Source organism: Schizosaccharomyces octosporus (genome assembly GCF_000150505.1).
Source record: "Schizosaccharomyces octosporus yFS286 unplaced genomic scaffold supercont6.2, whole genome shotgun sequence".
Classification (NCBI taxonomy): Eukaryota; Fungi; Ascomycota; class Schizosaccharomycetes; order Schizosaccharomycetales; family Schizosaccharomycetaceae; genus Schizosaccharomyces; species Schizosaccharomyces octosporus.
In genome coordinates, this window is record NW_013185620.1 from 1,108,724 (window position 1) to 1,125,947 (window position 17,224).

Sequence of the window (17,224 nt, forward strand, 5' to 3'; positions counted from 1 at the left end):
AATTGGCTTTATATATGTACTTTTCCAGCTATCGTATCTTAAACATACGTTTCTGCTCCTCCATTCTGATTATCAAAAAGCTTTGCTTGTCTTATCGGATTCTTTCCTATCACTGAAGGAAAGAAAAGTTTGAGATACACATAAATAAATAAAAAACATAGCCATTGCTGTTTTGACTTAGTATCAAGTTGGAAGGAAACCCACCGTTCATCATTTCAGTTCACCTCTATGGTTTCTTGCTTTCTCGCTTTTCTCTCTGAATTCTTTGGAGTTTTTTGACTAGATTTAGTAATTGTAAGCTCTTAAATAAATGAATTCGCTTTTATTTTTGTTTTAGAAAGCTCGCAGCCATCTTAATCCTCGAATAGATAAATTGCGTTACATGTAGTGCAAACAAAGTAAAATCATTTTCAAAGGTTGCATTTGTTTTAGTTTACTTTCTTTCAGTTCATTATTTTTCTGGCGCGTTTTCTTTCCTTGAAGCCAAGTTTTTGCATGGCTGTTAAATAGGAAGAGACCTCTTTATTCTTTCTCTTAGTTGGTTCAATATAAAAGTCATTCATTCCTTACTTGTAAAGTATACTATAGTAGCTAAAGTAAACCCAAGATACCCTTTGTTATTGTCGTTAGCTTCTAACTTGTGTTCCACCACATATATTGCAATATGGCAAAGACATGTAAGAAATGATGTTTCAGATGTAAAAACTCGTCAGCTAATCTCGTAGTCACAACCCAATATCTAAAATTGTATAATGTTTTATCTTGCTTTTTATGGCTAAGTGTCTTAATTCGAGCTGGCTTGCTTTGGCATATCTCTGGTGATCAGAGAGTGGTCTTCAATCAAACAAACGTCTTGGTACGTTGGGTCCAAACATTGGCCTTAGCAGAAGTCTTTCATAGTATTCTAGGATTCGTAAAATCATCTCCCTTCACTACTTTTATCCAAGTCCTTTCTCGTCTTATCCTTGTTTGGGGAGTCTGCTTTCTTTTTCCACAAAGCATCAATACCTCTTCTATCTACATATTCATGATTTTAGCTTGGTCCGTTACTGAAGTTATCCGTTACGCATTCTACGCTTGTAATTTGGCTGGCAGCGTCCCAAAGTGGCTTTTATGGCTTCGTTACAATACTTTTATTGTTCTGTATCCCATTGGTGCCGGAAGTGAATTCTTGCTCGTCCTTAAAACATTTCGTATTGCCTGGAATACTTTCCTTATAAGTAAAATTGTGTGGACCGCTGCCACTGTAATCTATCCTTTCGGTATGTACTCTGTTTATTCTCATTTTGTTGTACTAAAACTTTTCTTTCTTTTCTTTCTCTTCATTTCTTACTATCTATTTGTGCAAGATCAAGATGAAAGCACACTTATAATGTCGTCCCTTTACAAAAACTAACATTTTTTAGGATTCTATATGTTGTACACGCATATGATTTCTCAACGTCGTAAAGTTCTTAAGCTCTCAAAGAAGAATGTTTAGGTTTGAGACATAGTGGAACATTGCTTCTTTATCTGACTTTCAATTCCTTCATTGCTTCCATTTGCTAAAAGGCTTTTATACTAAATCACTCTTTTCCTTAATCAATTCATTTTAAAAGACTATACAAACAATTGATATTTGTTTATTCTATTTCCTTCTTTCTCATGAGATACCATTTCTCATGGGTTTTGGCGACAAAAAGGTCATAAATTATATGAAAGCACAGTACTTAACACAGAATTTTTAGTAAAGGACGTAGGAATGCTTTTCTTCACCTTCCATCATGTTCTTCTTCACTACCAAAAGCAAACCTTAATTGTATTGTATTCGTAAAAGCATTGTAGAGAACCTATCTACATCAATCTATCACTTTATTGTAGTTTTATGGCTCACTTTTAGTAGTTCTTCAGCGTCGTCCCCCACGAGTTGGTAATGGCGTACCACGAGCAGGTCCTACTTTGAACATAGGTGCGTTTCTAAGTTGGTCAGTAAAAATCACTTTCAATATTACGGAAACAACTTACTTCAGCATGTCTGGAACAATCAAAAAACGAATGTGAGATCCCCGAATGTATACTTGGTCAAGATGAGAAACGCGTCCATCTCTGGCGGTGACACTAATGTCTTTCATCTGGCAGTTCATATTGTCTTCCGCTGATAAATTTGTTAGTCAACGTTTACGACTGGTACTTACCTTCAATCAGTTTGCCTCTATAAGTAGAACCATTTTCCAATTCCATACTAACAATGTGCCCTAACAATCAACGTTAGTGTTCTCAATCTCTTTTTGAAAAAGAAAGAAAATTTAATAAATAATTATTAAAATACCTTGGGACTCATGAAGCAGCTTTAAGCACAAAGACATGATTCACTTGAATTGCCTTTTGTGGTTAGTATACAGTAGGTGCTATGCTATGCCTGTAAAAACCTTTGCCCACTACAAACGCTGCGTACACCAGTCAAAATTACCATTTAAAAGGTTGTATTTGGTTAGATTGGACTTTATTAAAAGAAAGAATTAAATACCAATCTTATTCTGAAGAATTGGCCTTACTTTTTAGAGTAGGAGAAATGCAAAACATTAACGAAAATGACAATGACAGAGTTTTTCTTTGCAAAAAGTGCAAGAAACAGGCAACCGTAATGAGTAGGTCCGAATATACTTGTGATGGATGCTTTGTCCGTTCAACAGAAAACAAGATCCGTCGTCAGTTTGAGCTTTTACGTCCTAATTTGGAGAATCGACGCTCACAAAAGGCCTTGCTCGCTGTTTCTGGAGGAATTTCTTCAATGGCTATGTTGGAAACAGCGTATTATCTTTCGCGACACAGAAAAGATAATTATCGACCAATGTTTGATGATTTCTTGGTTGTCCATTTGCAAAGCAAATCTTTGCAAAACGAAGAAGAGTGTACGCAAACGATCAATGTTATAAAAAAAGCCATCGATAATCGTTATACACAATGTAAATTCGAGGTCATCCAGGAAGAAGATTTATTGAAGGAGGCATCTTACATAGACGGTAATGGCAACTTTTCTAGTGGCGGTACATCTGAACACAATACCTTCAACCTCGAGGCTATTCCATCCTTAGCCTCAAGACAAGACTTGTTGTATCGTATTCGCGAGCAAGCCCTTGTTGCCATTGCCGAAAAGGAACATTGTGATACCATCGTTTTCGGTGACTGCGGTACAACAATTGCTGCTCGCGTTTTGGAGCTTGTAGCCCAAGGAAGAGGATACGCCATTCCTTGGTGCACGTCTGTTTGCTCCAAGCTTCCTGAGTTCCCAGTATCTTTATTGCGTCCTCTCCGTGATGTATTGTCTTCCGAGCTGAATTCTTATATGAAAATCAAACAACTTGATTATCTACCTAAAGAAATTGAAGAACGCCCTTCTACAATATCTGGTGTAGCAGAAAATTACTTTACAAACTTGAACAATCATTTTCCCAGCTTAGTGAATACAGTTGTACGGATGTCGTCGAAATTGGGCGTACCAGAAGTGCAGAAAACATGTTCACTCTGTAAATTACCAATGCAGGAAAACGCGGAAGCCTGGTTACAAAAAACTACAGTGCAGCATCCTAGTGAAAGGCAAGAAGATGCAGCCGCTAACCCTGATATATGTTATGCTTGCTCTGTTTCACTAAAGAACATAAAACAGCCATTACGGATTCCCACGGTCAAAAAGGAGCAGTAAATAAGGGTCTTATTGTATATTAATATTTTTGGATTTCTTTACAAATATTGGGTAAACACTAATTTATAGAGTACAAGGACAAGGATAAAAGGGAGGAAAGGATGGATTAGTTAATAATATTAAAAGTACTTTGTTTATGCCGAACTAGGATTGCTAGATTGTCCATCATTTTTTTTCGTAAACCTGGTATGACTTTGCTGATTCAGAAAAAGGACTCCAAACACCACGCACAGAAGGATTCGTAGATTGAACGGGTTGTTTGATAAATCGTGGTTTCAAACCATCACTATCACGACACATCATAATTTTGTCCGTAATCTGCTTGATGTCCATCTTTCTAGTGCAAATCGTTTTTTCACGTCCAGTATCTAAAAGGTATTTAGTTAGTATATAATCCAAAAGCTCACAGCCTCATGTCATGCCAGCTGCGGTATTAGGTTCCGTGTCGAGATTACTTACTGTAAAATGCTCGTATCAAAGGATGCACTCCTTGTCTGTTGTAAACATGAAACTCGATATCTTGAGAATCTTTAGCAATAGAAGCCAATTTTTTCGTTAAAAACTCTTTCATTGATTTGGAACTTCCGCCCCAATTGCAATATGAGAGTTCAATCCTTTGACACTAATAAAAATTCATTAGCAGCTGCACACCTCATGCCTGTTTCTTTTTTTGTTTTATACATACTGGGCGGATAAAAGAACCCAATCCATTTTTGGGTATGGCCGTTTTGTGCACGATTTCAATCATTGTCTAGTGGATTGAGGCTTCTTTTACTATATAATGAACCAACGGAGAAACACAAAAGAAAAAGCTAAAAAGAACAAAAAAATAAAAGAATTCAAAATAGGGCGAACTCCTGAAAGAACGCTTATTTTACAGAACTGCTGTACAAGGTAAGGTGGGTGTGTAGGAATGGCTAGTGGAAGGAGATGCGATTCAGGCAGGATTGTGAAAATTACTAGTCCATAATATTAGCCAACGACAAATGCACTAGAATAGGTATTTGAATTAAACTTGTTTTCTACTTTCCACCATCCGTTTGGGATGATTTGAATCGATTTTTAGATTTTCAATGCTTTTGAATTTCTTCTAAGAAAAGTCAACCTCGCTATCAAATAAAGAGAATTCTCATATACATACAAATAATTGTATAGCTTTTTTTGAAAGATTACTATTCAACGCTGAAGATTATTGATATGAAATTTCACAGATATTCCACTGATGAATGAATGGGTTAAAAGCCTTGGATGGCAGGATCGCATTTTTGATAAAATTATTGTCTGAAAAAAAAAATTTCTTAATGATATGGAAACCTCTGTACCTACTGAAGTTTTGGATATCAGATTGCTAAATCATATCATTCTTCCACCAGTCTTAAAATCTAGGTATGAAATTCTGGAAAACAATTCACACTTCTTCTTGGACATTTTCTTTCTAATTACCTTTTTGCAGAAGATGGGTACTGCCGGTGCTACTCTCATGGGACTAGCATTAACTTATTCCCCTTCTAATGTGAAATGAATGACTCAGTAGGGTACTGAACAATATTGCAGAAATCCCAATGTTACGTATTAATGTAAATATATATCTATCTTGCTTAAGGACTGCTGGATGATGAAAATGCGAAAGTGAAGAGACAGAAAATTAGCACTGAATGCTTTAAACTTATACCAAACTCAAGCAATCAGACAATGCACTGAACGATAATTAATCACCCTTAATGAATTGATGTGTTGTTTAGCAACGCTGACAATTTCACTTCTCTTATTATTGATTCTCTTTCTTTTTCTTTCTAACCCTAGATTCTATATTGTTTGTTTACCGTTTTGGAATAGCATACATTAACGAAGTATTTAATCTAAATTTTCACGCTTGTTAAAATTTCGTTAAACCCCAGTCTTCCCGTATAACGTATAGCTGTTAACGGACCCGCCACTAGTCGATTACAAACCTGCCATCTACAAGTATCGAGAGAAACAGATTTGAGCGGAATTGTTAAAAAGAGCATATTTTCAAGACAAAAAGTATATGAGACAGAAAAAAGAATAAGGCTTTGAGTACATTAATTTGTCCAAGGTCACCATTTGACTCTGAAAATGTCGTTTCGAATAAGTGGTTGGGGTGAACAGTTTTCGGAAGCCTTCTATGAACGGGCTACAGCATTATTGAGTGCCGCCCTTAACAAGGGCGCAAAGCATTCATTAATTGCTGATCGCATCACTGTGAAGGAATTGAATATGGGTGAACAACCACCAGAATTGGAGATTCTAGAAATAGGAGATCTGGCGCCTGATCGGTTTCAAGGTTTATTTAATTTCCATTACTCGGGAAATGCATCACTGGTTTTGCAAACAAAAATTCGTGCGAATCCTTTATCTGTGGAAAAAAGAAAAGTACCTAGTTTTGGTGCAAAAAATACTATGCTAGCGTCTTGTGCTCCGTTAACAGTCCCTATGTTCTTGCGCTTGTCAAATCTTAAACTGAATGGTATTGTTGTTTTAGTATTTTCAAAGCAAAAGGGAATCACTATGGTGTTTCGCAATGATCCTTTAGAGTCTTTGCGCGTTTCTTCCTCCTTTGACTCAATTCCTGCGATAGCTCGGTTTTTGCAGAGAGAGATAGAGGTGCAACTTGCTGCTTTGTTCCGAGAAGAACTCCCTTCTATCATTTACAAAATGTCTCGTTTATGGTTTGCCAAAGCAGATCCAGCCCTTCCTTTTTCAGTTCCTAAACCAAAACCAACTTACTGTGGAACTTCCAGGGAGGCTGAATTGCCAGCTTCTTCAAACTCGGACTATCTGGATGGACCGCCGGATTACATTGAATCCACTAAAGTCGATGCTCAGTATCCAATGAAAATGGGTCCGTTAGATGTCCATGCTCATTCTAATCTTCAGTCGTTGACAAACTTGGCTTTGTCAAGAAACTGTCTGCATCCAAAATCCTCAAAAAACATTCCTATGTGCATATTTAGGTCTACTCCGTTCGATACCATTCATCGCCTTTCGGCGCAATCTGAGGACTCCACGTGTACTCCTCCTTCAACAATTTCCCCTTCTCCTTCTACAGATTATTTCTCTACTCAGCATAATGTTTCTACAGCAGGATCTCCGCGACCTACAATATTTGGCAAAATGAAGAATGCCCACCCACATCGTCGTCGTGAACAAGTTAAAAAACGTCACGTTATCCGCTTACAACCATCAAAAACCGTGAAACCCTCGCCGTCTAATACAAATTCTGCTACTCATAATTCGGACCCTTTTGTCTGCGAATCACAATCATCTGCAAATAAAGAAAAGTCTGCAGTTGAAGATTCTCTGGAAAAAAAGTCAGAAAAAGTAATCCTTTGTGATTCTGATATCAAGGATCCAATTGAAAAATCTCCTTTATTGGACAGCCCTATTCCTCGTTGGAGAGCAGACGAATTACAAAGCAAGTTAAAAGCGGAATTAATATCAAATAAGCCTCCCCACACGCGACATAATTCGATAAAGCTGCTCGCTCTGCAGCGATTGTTGCAAGCTAATCGCTCTTTTTGATTCTTTCTTTTTTGTTTATTCGCTCGCTCTGTGTATATCTCGAATAATGTACGAGAAAAGGAGCGGTTAAAAGATTCCATTGTGCTTATTACTAGCTAACTGAAACTATCAAGCATATTTTTATGGCTTTTGTATATTACCACTGAGAAGCGTTTCTTTTTTATTTATACTCCGTTAATGTTTTTACCTTTACGTTGCTGATTTCGACAATTAAAAGTTGAGTTTTAAGATTGACTTTGAATAATATCATCGCTAAAATATTATATCTAAGAATGGTAGTGTCGTATATATGTAAAAGTAAAAACAAACAAACAAACAAATTTTGAAATGAGAAATTCATAGAAAAACTATTGAAAGCCTTTGGGGTTCAATACTAGTATTCAAATTTCCAAGACAATAGCGAGTAAAGGTACCTTTAAAAAGAGAGGAAGCCCAGAAACATTAATTAGCAATATATATGTGTAGAATTCGTTCAGTACCGTTGTAACAATCCCATAAACCAGCCAAATAAAAAGGTTCGCACTATTTACGAAACCAAAGCTAGTTATGCGTTCCTTTAAACCACTTTCAAGAAAATTAGGCATTTTCATAATCACTTAGTGCTTTGGGAATCTTATCTAAATAAGCATAATTATGTTCAAGCATGCAAAAGTTTGACGGAAACAAACCAGTATTTCCAGTCAAACTTCCATCATCATTTAGCTGCTCGCCTACCCACCATCCGTCATTAACTTTTTTTAAGACAAGTAAAATGTCATTTTTTTTCAGAGCTAACTCATCCTCCATTTGTGGTTCATATTGATATTTCATCCTTACAACCTCCAAGCCTCTATGATGAGGTACAACGGAAGGTAAACTTTTACTGCGTTGATTTGCAAATTCTTTTTGTTTTTCATATGAGTTTGTTGATGTGGGCATCTCTGAAAGCGAAGAACGTTGACCAGATTCCATTTTCACTTTGGGTATATAATCGCTTTCAGAATCACGGGAATATACTTCTGACTTGTCATGAGAAACAGAATAACTTGAAGATGTGTGTCCTGTAAACACTGGCTTCGATTCAGTAGGTATTTCAGGCGTTGGCGACCTTCTAAGCGGCCGTTGAAATGGTGTATCACCTAATTGCAACTCTTCAATGTCCTTTAACAATTTGGCTGGTAGTAAAGCTTCTTCCTCAGCAGTAAGAGGTGTTGGAGCAGTCAATGAAGTTGGCTCTAACCTAAGAGAAGGGGAAGAAGGTTGGGGATGCATAGCCTGATTAAGGTCTTTGCAAATGACAGAAGGAGAAGAAGCTAAAGACTTTGTAGAATATGATCGTTTTGAACGATTCGTAGGCTCGTGAGTCTCTCCAAAATTTGGAGACTCCAATGGACGTAAGACATTAAGACATTGTTCATGAAATTGAGTTTGTTTGCGTACTAACAAAATAAGCTTATTGACTTGACTAGACTGTGCGAGGAAAAGTTGTTAGTAGGAGTGAGTGAATAGGCATGCTTACCTCCAGTTCTCTTAATTCAATCATTCTTTCCTCAAAATCTTCCAACGTTGTTTCATATTTTCCTCTTGCCATCCGTAATTCTTCTTCAATTTTGGAATCCTCCTTTTTAGCTTTCTGGATTTTGGTCGAAAGCGCATCAAATACCAATCTTCTATTCTCAAGCTTTTTCTCTTTCATCTCCAAAACCTTTTTTTGTGAAAGCCATTCATTCAACTCTTTCATGTACGATTCAGTGACGAAGCGAACGAAGTTTTCTTGTAGCGCTCCAATCTGAATTAATGTCTTTCCGTACATGTTGTAAGTGTCGGAATGTACAGAATAATTCGATAAAATGTATCCTAAATTAAGGAAAGAATCACCTAAAGCGGTAACTGGTAGTGCTTTTTCCTGCTCATCCAAGGATGACTTCTTACGTCCCATAGATTGTACCCATTGATTAAAATTTTGATGCAACTTTTCAATTCCAGTAAATCGAAGTTCCATTTCTCTTTGTAACTCACAGAAATCATCCGAAAGAGTCGTTTTCTGCCGATCGAACCCAAAACGCTCTCCTGTCCATTGTGATAACCTTGCAAAATGTTTGTTCATACTAAAAATCGTTCAAAACCTCCCAAAAATCTTACAGTTCAAACTTCTTAAAACCTATGAAACATTGGCGTAATTAATAGAAGACACAAACCATTGTTTATGAAGGATGGTTGCTACGGTACGCTAATTGAGTATGTGTACTGATATCATGTTAATTAATAAAATATTATAGAAAAGAGGTATTTTTACCAAAGCGCTATGGATACGTTTATCTTTGCAAAGTAGAATTACAAAAACCAGTTTATTTGTTACCGTGGTTAAAACAGAATAAACATTTGCAAATAGAATTTTTTCTAGGATTAATAATACTGAGGCGTCTATCTTTTATTTCTATTCATCATATAGGCACCAATTGTTTAAAAATAAAATAATACGGGAGCAAAGTTCTATCAATGTCAACTATTATTTGTAAATACCCACCCAAGTATGTATCTAAAATATCCTCTTCTAACCTTCGACCACACGTACGTATCAACATTGCTTTCGAATACCAAACAAATATACAATTAAAATGTAATAAACATAAGTGTCAAATTACCAGTGTACACACTAATGCTATGCATTGTTTGAAAAATTATAGGGTAAATTATATTATATTATTAGTCAACAACTTTATAAAAAACAAAAAAAGGAGAATATAATCATAGAAAATCTTTCGCACGTGTAAGTTTACAATAAATTAAGAAAAAGAAAGGCATTAGGCTATGCTTATGTTGTTTTCCGAGTCCGAGGCATATCCCAAATCTTCTTGAACTCGAGATCCAATCTCAATACAAGATGATATGAGATGACGACAAATCTTGGGATCCTCAATTCCCAAGGAACCAATTCCAACACGAACGTACATGGCCATAGCTTCCACGACATCGTTTTCCTTTTGCGAAGTGCATTTCGGCGAAAAGGCCTTCAATGTTTTCCAACCAATCACCAACGACAACATGCTAATATCAGAATTGTCTTCAGGAACACATATTTCTTTATACATACGCTTGGCGACATCTGAAAAACCAAGACGCAACAACCCAAGAGCCAAAGAAGCGTGAATGGTGAATAGTTTACTACTGCTTAAGTTCAACACACTGGAATAGCTGCGCTTGTCTTGACCACGAAGCTGCAGCGTAGTGTTATACGCAGCCAATACTTCTAAAAGGGATTCCGAAGTGCCATCTTCAAAAAGAACCAATTTAGCAACCAAGCCATGACGATATACTGGAGAGTTTTTTGGTGAAAGTGAAAGAACCTTCTCAATGTCAGATTTTTCAATAGGATGATCTAAACTTTCCATCAATAAAGCATCCAGCAAATCGGCTGCATACCAAGAAGCAGTAGTTTCTAAAGGAGACATGACTACAACATCTGAAAGCTTGCTGATTACGCTATTTGACAAAGTTGCAGAATCGCGAGTGCATCTAGAGAGAGTCCATAGACGCTCAACCATCCAAGCAGAAAAAACATCCTCTGCATCAGAAGTCTCAATTAGTTTTACGACACATTCTGGAAGCTCTTGAAGGTCGGTTTGCATAGATGCACTATTGTGCAAGCGTTTGGCGCGGTTCCACAAATATGAGGCACACTTCGAAACAAGTGCAGATGGCATCGGGGAGTTTGAAAATATAAGTTCAGCATACATCGCCTGAAGAGCCGACGTGTGACTTGTAGTGGGCAAAAAGAAGGAGGAAGCAAAAACCATAAACAAACGAAGGCGATTGACCTTTTCATCACCACCCATCAACTGAGCATCAAGCAGCTTTTCTAAATTCCTAATATCAGCTAGCTGCTGTTCGCTATAAACCCAAGTTTCCGAGGAGGCGTATAGGCCGCTGATTCTATGGCTTATATAGTTGTAAGAAGATTTGACGACAAATATCAACAAACCAAAGAAGAGTGACAATGATGAAGATGAATGATCCAATAAGCAGTATTTTTCAAACATTGTTTTCCTGAACAGGATAGATGAGGGTGATGTAGAAGACACAGCTGGAACTTTGGCCTTTCCTTTTGATTTAAAGCTCTTGTAAAATCGACGATCATTCAATAGGTAAAATAATCCTAGCAAAACAACACCGATTTTCAGCAAATGCCAAGTGATTGTTGTAAATGGTATTGTAGTGAGGAAGGAAGGAACAGCAAATAACCCGTAAATGGATTGGGAAGATTCATTACCACCGCCAAAATAATTGAAGAGGCCTAAACCGACCATACCATTCAAAGCAGTACGACCCATAGAATTAAGAGTTGGTGAGGTACGAGAACGCTGAGGGGTATGGTTTCGAGAAGCATTTTGTACAGGAAACTCTGAAGAAACGACGTTAACAGGTTCAGATGATTTATTATTATTATTATTATTATTGTCAGAGGACAAGGGAGCCATAGATGGATCTTCATAAAAAGCCAATCTATCAGAAAGTCGCTTATTTTCTTTGGCCAGCTGCTTGCTTTTGGATTCCAGGTGACGTATATATTCAGTAGCCTTCGCCAGAATAGTTCCTTTATTCAATTTTCTTGCAGGAGCGAGTCCATGCAGTTCTTCTTCTTCCAAAGTTACACCGCAACGGAGAGCGGCGGCTGCACGTAAGGAAGGAACCGCATCTCGAAGCTCACAAATACGATCATTAAGATTCGTACGGTAACGCTTTTCAATCATGTTATGCGATGTCTTCTTTGGCTTTCCGGTTGTAGGATCTATGACTTCGGGTGAATTGGAATCCTTTTGATAGGTTTCCATAGGATCAAGAACCGGAAAAGGCGGACTTCCCGAAGAGACGGAAGAGTTTACACCACTCTCGGTAGATTGGGGAGAAACTTTGGCCTTTTTAGAACTAGGCTCCTGCTTTACATAGTGAGCATCACCATCGAGAATGTCATCGCGCTTAAGGTTTCCAGATGGCTTCTCATAAGAAGCTTGAGGTGGGCGAGTGCGTACTGTGGAAGGATCGATGGTATCGATAGTTGGATGGACGGGTTCCATGGACGATTGGAAATTGTAATCTACATCCAAATCATTTGCTTTTGTAAAGTCATAATTCTCGTTATAATAGGAATTGGGAGATCCACAGTTTGAACGTAAAGCGCTAGAAGAATGGCCAAGCGAATTGGGAGAATTGATACCGTTAGAAGGAAATTGAGTAGAAGTAGGATTGGTGTTGAAATTCTCGTCGAAAGCAAATGGGTGAAGCCATCCATTCACTGAGGAATCCATATCAGAAAGCGAAAACGAATTTGGAGAGAAAGAAGTACTGGTAAGGGTTGGAGGAGAATCCTCAACAAAGTTTGCAAGATCATACAAAAGATTATTGCAGTTATCGACCAAAGGTGATGAAGTGTTTATATCGCCAGGCTCTGGAATCGTTGAAGCACCATTTGAGGGTTTCGACATATTTAAACTCTCTTTTTCGTTCAAAGGCTCGGACGGCGAAGCCGTAGAAACTGAAACGGAAGGAACGGGAGGTGGAGCAAGCATGTTGTAACAAAGCAGACAAGTGATACCGCAAAGAATCAGAAAGAAAAAAGAAAAGATTCTATTGAGAAAAAAAAGAAAAAGAAATTCAGTATAGTCCAATACCTTTTGTTATTCTTGAAGACTTTAGGACCAGTATTTCACACAATGCGCTCGTTATTTCCCCAGAAAAAAAAAATGTACGAAAGGATTTGTTTAGCTAGGAGAGCAAACGAGCAATAATTTACAAGTTATCAACAACTAACACTTTGAAGTAGATGAGGAAAGCCAATTTTTTTCACTCAAAGAGAGCGAAATAGACAATTCCGGATAAACTTGGCTAGTAGAACCGATTCAATCCAATTGAATCCGTTTTTATCTTGTCGCGTACTCTTCTTATACCAAAATAAGTTCCTCTTTTAAAAGCACGATTTGCTAAAGTTGTTGGACTATGACAAGAGGTACAATGCCGGAGACAATGCTTTTATTAAATCTGAAGATCAAAGTGGACTGACTTGAGGTGTAACGAGAAAACAATTTACCGATGGAAAATGGTTCGACTCGTTCAATTCGCTAACGAAAATGACCAACTTCGTTATATAAACAATAAAGAAATGTAAGAATGTTCTTTAGGACATCGTAAACCTTTAGACCCGAAACTCATTCAATAGTAATTCATGTTTAAAGACATAAATTTTTTAATAGTGAATCAATAGAAAGACTGCATAGGGGAATGAATTTCATATGGTAATCAAAGAAATAAAATTCAATAGTTGATAGTATTTCGTTTGGTTTTGTTGCAATGCAAAAACTCCAAGTGAGCAACTTGGAGCGTAGTGTGTATATCTTAGGCAGGAATTTCTTTTGGTTCATCATCTTCTAATTCACTTTCGGAAGAAGAAGGCAAGGGATCGAGTTGATCGAGTTCTTCAAGTTGGTAGCGACTCATCAAAGGCGGGAGAGTAATGTCACAGACGGTTTCTTCATTGAACAAAGCATCAATAAATTCATCCATATGAGAAACGTAAAATCCATTGTGATCTCTAATTCGCAGTTTTCGATAGTCTTTCATAAGAGGCTCTAAAGCTTGATACACTTCTGGATCCGACCAGGTGAGACGAATGTAAAAAGCTGCTAAAGCTCGTATATACTTGAATTCGGGAACGGCAAGGTACTGCATTACAATCTCTTTTTCTGGAGCTACTTGTAACAATTTATAAAGCAAACAAATAAACTCGGTAGGATGCTGATTCCCGTATTGTCCTCCGACATACTCGAGGCGTACAGCGCGATCAATCAACGAAGCAGCTAAACCATAGGTTGGTTAGTCTCGGAACGCTAACAGGACCAAAAGAAAAGTCGAAAACAATGTACATACCATTTAAACCAAAACACTGTTCCTTCCAGTAAAAGCATTCCACTATGCGTTCTCGCAAAATCTTGCCTACTAAAAAGGTCGGCAGCATCTGATGCACGACATCTCCCTGCGACTGGTAATCTCTTGCAATGAAGTCTGTCATTTCAATGAAACACGATACGATACCCACCTAAAACAGAAACAAACGGTTTTTAAAGGTTAAGACGCTAAACAGACGAAATGAAACAATGGGTTTTAAATGTACCAAACACCCAGTCAATCAATATAAACAGAAAAAAATTTAGAAATGGAAAAGAAAACCTACACTGGTACCAAAAAGGATGTAATGGGAAACGACAGAATATTTGCTACCACATTTCCAGTGCTTTCAAAAAAGTCTTTTGTGTAGGACTTGACGGGATTGAAAAAACAAAGGTTCTTTTCTACTACTACAGACTAGATACTACACTACATACACTGTATAGAATCCATGGAATTTTACAAACAGTACAAACAAAAAAAAAAGCATCATGAAACAGCAAATCTCATTAGAAAAAAAGTAATAACGTATACGGGTAAATTTTAATGAAGCTTACCGTCTATATATCATTGTATCACCTATTTGAACTGCAGAAACTTCTAGCAACCAAAAAGAATTTAGAGGGTGTTGTTGGCATAGAAGTCCTCGAGGGCAGTGATGATACGCTTGGTCATGGTCTTTTCACCCTCGTGAACCCAGACACGGGGGTCGAACTTCTTCTTGTTAGGCTTGTCAGGGCCCTCAGGGTTACCGACGGGGGTCTTGAGGTAGTCTTGGTACTTCAAGACGTAGTCACGAACACCTTCGAGGTAAGCGTATTGGGTGTCAGTGTCAATGTTGACCTTGACGACACCGCTCTTGATACCGGTACGGAATTCGTTGACGGAAGAACCGGAGCCACCGTGGAAGACGAAGAAGACGGGCTTGTCGTTAGTGGACTTGAGTTGCTCCTTGACGTACTTTTGGTGGTCACCCAAGATTTCAGGGCGGAGCTTGACGTTACCGGGCTTGTAGACACCGTGGACGTTACCGAAAGCGGCAGCGATGGAGAAGTAAGGAGTAACGCTAGAGAGCTCACGGTAGACATCCCAGATGTCTTCGGGTTGAGTGTAGAGAGTGTTTTGTTCGGCACCAGAGTTGTCGACACCATCTTCTTCACCACCAGTGATACCGATTTCCATCTCGATCCAAATCTTCATTTGGACGGCACGTTCACAGTACTTCTTGACAGTGGCGATGTTTTGTTCCTTGGGCTCTTCAGACAAGTCAAGCATGTGAGAAGAGAAGAGGGGTTCACCGTGGAGCTTGAAGTAAGCTTCGTCAGCGGCGAACATACCCTCCATCCAGGGAAGGAGCTTCTCGGCGCAGTGGTCAGAGTGCAAGACGACGGGGACACCGAAGAAGGGAGCGATAGAGCGGATGTAGTGAGCGGCAGCGACACATCCAGCGATGGAAGCCTTTTGGCCGTCGTTGGGGGAGTTCTTACCGGCAAAGAAAACGGAGCCACCGTTAGAGGTTTGCAAGATGATGGGAGAGCGAGCCTCACGAGCAGCTTCGAGAGCAGCAATAACGGTAGAAGAGGAAGTAACGTTAATGGCAGGGATGGCGAATCCGTGCTCACGAGCGTAAGTGAACAACTTCAAAACGTTGTCACCGCTAATAACACCAGTAGGAACAATGTCGAGAATACCCATTTTTACGTTTTCTTGGTTAGACCTGTGATGAAATCTCTTGGTGAAGGGCCAAGCTCTTATATATCCTGTCCAGCTACCCCATCCGGAAAAACTCGTCACCTGATGAACGTAACGATAATGACCGAACTGTCGTAATAGCCCAATCAGTCTCATCAGTACCTTCGGTCCCTGACGTCAATGGAAAAAAAATTATTTCTCTAGTAAGACTTACGAAAATCGTGTTCACCAAAGAGTCAATGAAATCTTTGGTATTCGAAAGAGACTGAAACGACGGAAACGCCTTTATGTGTTTATGGAAGATGTGCGCACAATGTGCAAGCGATGAGCCGGGTGGCCGCGGTAGCGACAGCGACAGCGACCAAAAAAAAAAAGAAATAAGCGCGAAAGCAAAACAAGAGAGTATAATGGAGTCTAAACAAAGCACATGGACAAGTAGAAGATGAAAGAATCTTTTCAAAATGAGTCGCAGCAATTGTCTTTCCTCAAACATATTATTGCTCTTGTAAACGCAAACCTTGCGTATCACTTCACCATGACATTACCTTTCCTCCACCGTCAACTCCTCTTTAAAATGAAACCTGCTATGTGATTGAACGTTGGCTTTGAGCTTTACTATCGACATACGCTTTGAAGCGATCAAGCAAAACCAGGCTTAGGCTTTGGAGAGACACAATTGTGTGTCAATCCCATATTCGTCATTCCTCTTGTATGCGTAAACTTGACAACTTGATCGAGAGTCTTGAGGCTTGAGTTTTTTTTTCTCTTTTTAGATTTTTCAAAATCTTTCTTTCTTTTATAACCTCTTTCTCTTTCTCTTTCTCTTTCTCTTTCGTCCTTATGTTTTTCTTGCTTCCTTTGTTGGACACTTGTCTATCCTTTTTTTGTTTATTTATTAACGCACCGCAAGCAACCACACCGATGCGTTTCGGCGTTGACGAATATGTGTGCCCGTTTGTTACGTCGGAAAAATATCCATCGCTTCGTCACCATATCAAATCTCTTCAAACAACCACCCCGTCTTTATGCATCCATTATTTTTCCGTCCGTCAAGGGATAAACAACCAATGTTACCTCTTTGGAACGAGTGGATATCTCTAGAAAAACATGGCTCTAGAGACGTTCTTGAGCTGGTTCAAGTTTTAAAAACTTTTTTTTTTTCTTTTTCTTTTTATGGTGATTATTTCTACTTTTTTTTGTTTTGTTTTGTCTCGTTCATTTCACACGCACATCTTTTTTTTTTTTTTTCTTTTTCCTTCCTTCCTTAATGTTCATCCATATACCCGTCCATAGACCGTTGTTCGGTACCTGACGATGATTCCTCCTTGTCGCCCGTCCGACCGTCTCGGGCATCTGTTCGCTTCCAGCAGTCGCCGCTAAAAGGAAAAT

The 17,224-nt window shown here is 38.5% G+C and overlaps 10 protein-coding genes across 10 annotated transcripts; 3 read left to right on the forward strand and 7 right to left on the reverse strand.

The window, feature by feature from the left end:
• The first annotated feature begins 582 nt into the window (after positions 1-582).
• On the forward strand, positions 583-1,732 carry SOCG_04898 (phosphoprotein phosphatase). Its single transcript, XM_013164045.1, has 3 exons — positions 583-677; positions 726-1,262; positions 1,407-1,732. The coding sequence occupies exons 1-3, from the start codon at positions 665-667 to the stop codon at positions 1,478-1,480; spliced, it is 624 nt and encodes a 207-aa protein (XP_013019499.1). The 5' UTR covers positions 583-664; the 3' UTR covers positions 1,481-1,732.
• Positions 1,419-2,427, reverse strand: SOCG_04899 (Sm snRNP core protein Smd3). Its single transcript, XM_013164046.1, has 4 exons — positions 2,309-2,427; positions 2,175-2,234; positions 2,005-2,134; positions 1,419-1,956 (listed from the first exon to the last, which is right to left on the reverse strand). Exons 1-4 carry the CDS (start codon positions 2,343-2,345, stop codon positions 1,887-1,889), a joined length of 297 nt encoding a protein of 98 aa, XP_013019500.1. The 5' UTR covers positions 2,346-2,427; the 3' UTR covers positions 1,419-1,886.
• A 3-nt stretch (positions 2,428-2,430) lies between these two features.
• SOCG_04900 (cytosolic thiouridylase subunit Ctu2) lies at positions 2,431-3,831 on the forward strand. Its single transcript, XM_013164047.1, has one exon. The coding sequence runs from the start codon at positions 2,552-2,554 to the stop codon at positions 3,680-3,682; it is 1,131 nt and encodes a 376-aa protein (XP_013019501.1). The 5' UTR covers positions 2,431-2,551; the 3' UTR covers positions 3,683-3,831.
• Positions 3,659-4,674, reverse strand: SOCG_04901 (ribosomal protein subunit L51). The gene is made up of 3 exons (XM_013164048.1): positions 4,368-4,674; positions 4,142-4,304; positions 3,659-4,050 (listed from the first exon to the last, which is right to left on the reverse strand). The coding sequence occupies exons 1-3, from the start codon at positions 4,428-4,430 to the stop codon at positions 3,848-3,850; spliced, it is 429 nt and encodes a 142-aa protein (XP_013019502.1). The 5' UTR covers positions 4,431-4,674; the 3' UTR covers positions 3,659-3,847.
• A 990-nt stretch (positions 4,675-5,664) lies between these two features.
• SOCG_04902 (outer membrane protein Mdm34) lies at positions 5,665-7,503 on the forward strand. Its single transcript, XM_013164049.1, has one exon. The coding sequence runs from the start codon at positions 5,780-5,782 to the stop codon at positions 7,223-7,225; it is 1,446 nt and encodes a 481-aa protein (XP_013019503.1). The 5' UTR covers positions 5,665-5,779; the 3' UTR covers positions 7,226-7,503.
• On the reverse strand, positions 7,394-9,408 carry SOCG_04903 (BAR adaptor protein). The gene is made up of 2 exons (XM_013164050.1): positions 8,724-9,408; positions 7,394-8,674 (listed from the first exon to the last, which is right to left on the reverse strand). The coding sequence occupies exons 1-2, from the start codon at positions 9,309-9,311 to the stop codon at positions 7,802-7,804; spliced, it is 1,461 nt and encodes a 486-aa protein (XP_013019504.1). The 5' UTR covers positions 9,312-9,408; the 3' UTR covers positions 7,394-7,801.
• A 480-nt stretch (positions 9,409-9,888) lies between these two features.
• Positions 9,889-13,263, reverse strand: SOCG_04904 (sterol regulatory element binding protein). Its single transcript, XM_013164051.1, has one exon. The coding sequence runs from the start codon at positions 12,769-12,771 to the stop codon at positions 10,009-10,011; it is 2,763 nt and encodes a 920-aa protein (XP_013019505.1). The 5' UTR covers positions 12,772-13,263; the 3' UTR covers positions 9,889-10,008.
• Positions 13,198-14,535, reverse strand: SOCG_04905 (U4/U6 X U5 tri-snRNP complex subunit Prp38). Its single transcript, XM_013164052.1, has 2 exons — positions 14,126-14,535; positions 13,198-14,055 (listed from the first exon to the last, which is right to left on the reverse strand). The coding sequence occupies exons 1-2, from the start codon at positions 14,265-14,267 to the stop codon at positions 13,595-13,597; spliced, it is 603 nt and encodes a 200-aa protein (XP_013019506.1). The 5' UTR covers positions 14,268-14,535; the 3' UTR covers positions 13,198-13,594.
• Positions 14,536-14,587: 52 nt separating this feature from the next.
• On the reverse strand, positions 14,588-15,904 carry SOCG_04906 (fructose-bisphosphate aldolase Fba1). The gene has a single exon (XM_013164053.1). It carries the CDS (start codon positions 15,836-15,838, stop codon positions 14,762-14,764), a length of 1,077 nt encoding a protein of 358 aa, XP_013019507.1. The 5' UTR covers positions 15,839-15,904; the 3' UTR covers positions 14,588-14,761.
• On the reverse strand, positions 15,838-16,684 carry SOCG_05524 (uncharacterized protein). Its single transcript, XM_013164076.1, has one exon. It carries the CDS (start codon positions 16,326-16,328, stop codon positions 15,912-15,914), a length of 417 nt encoding a protein of 138 aa, XP_013019530.1. The 5' UTR covers positions 16,329-16,684; the 3' UTR covers positions 15,838-15,911.
• Positions 16,685-17,224: the final 540 nt, after the last annotated feature.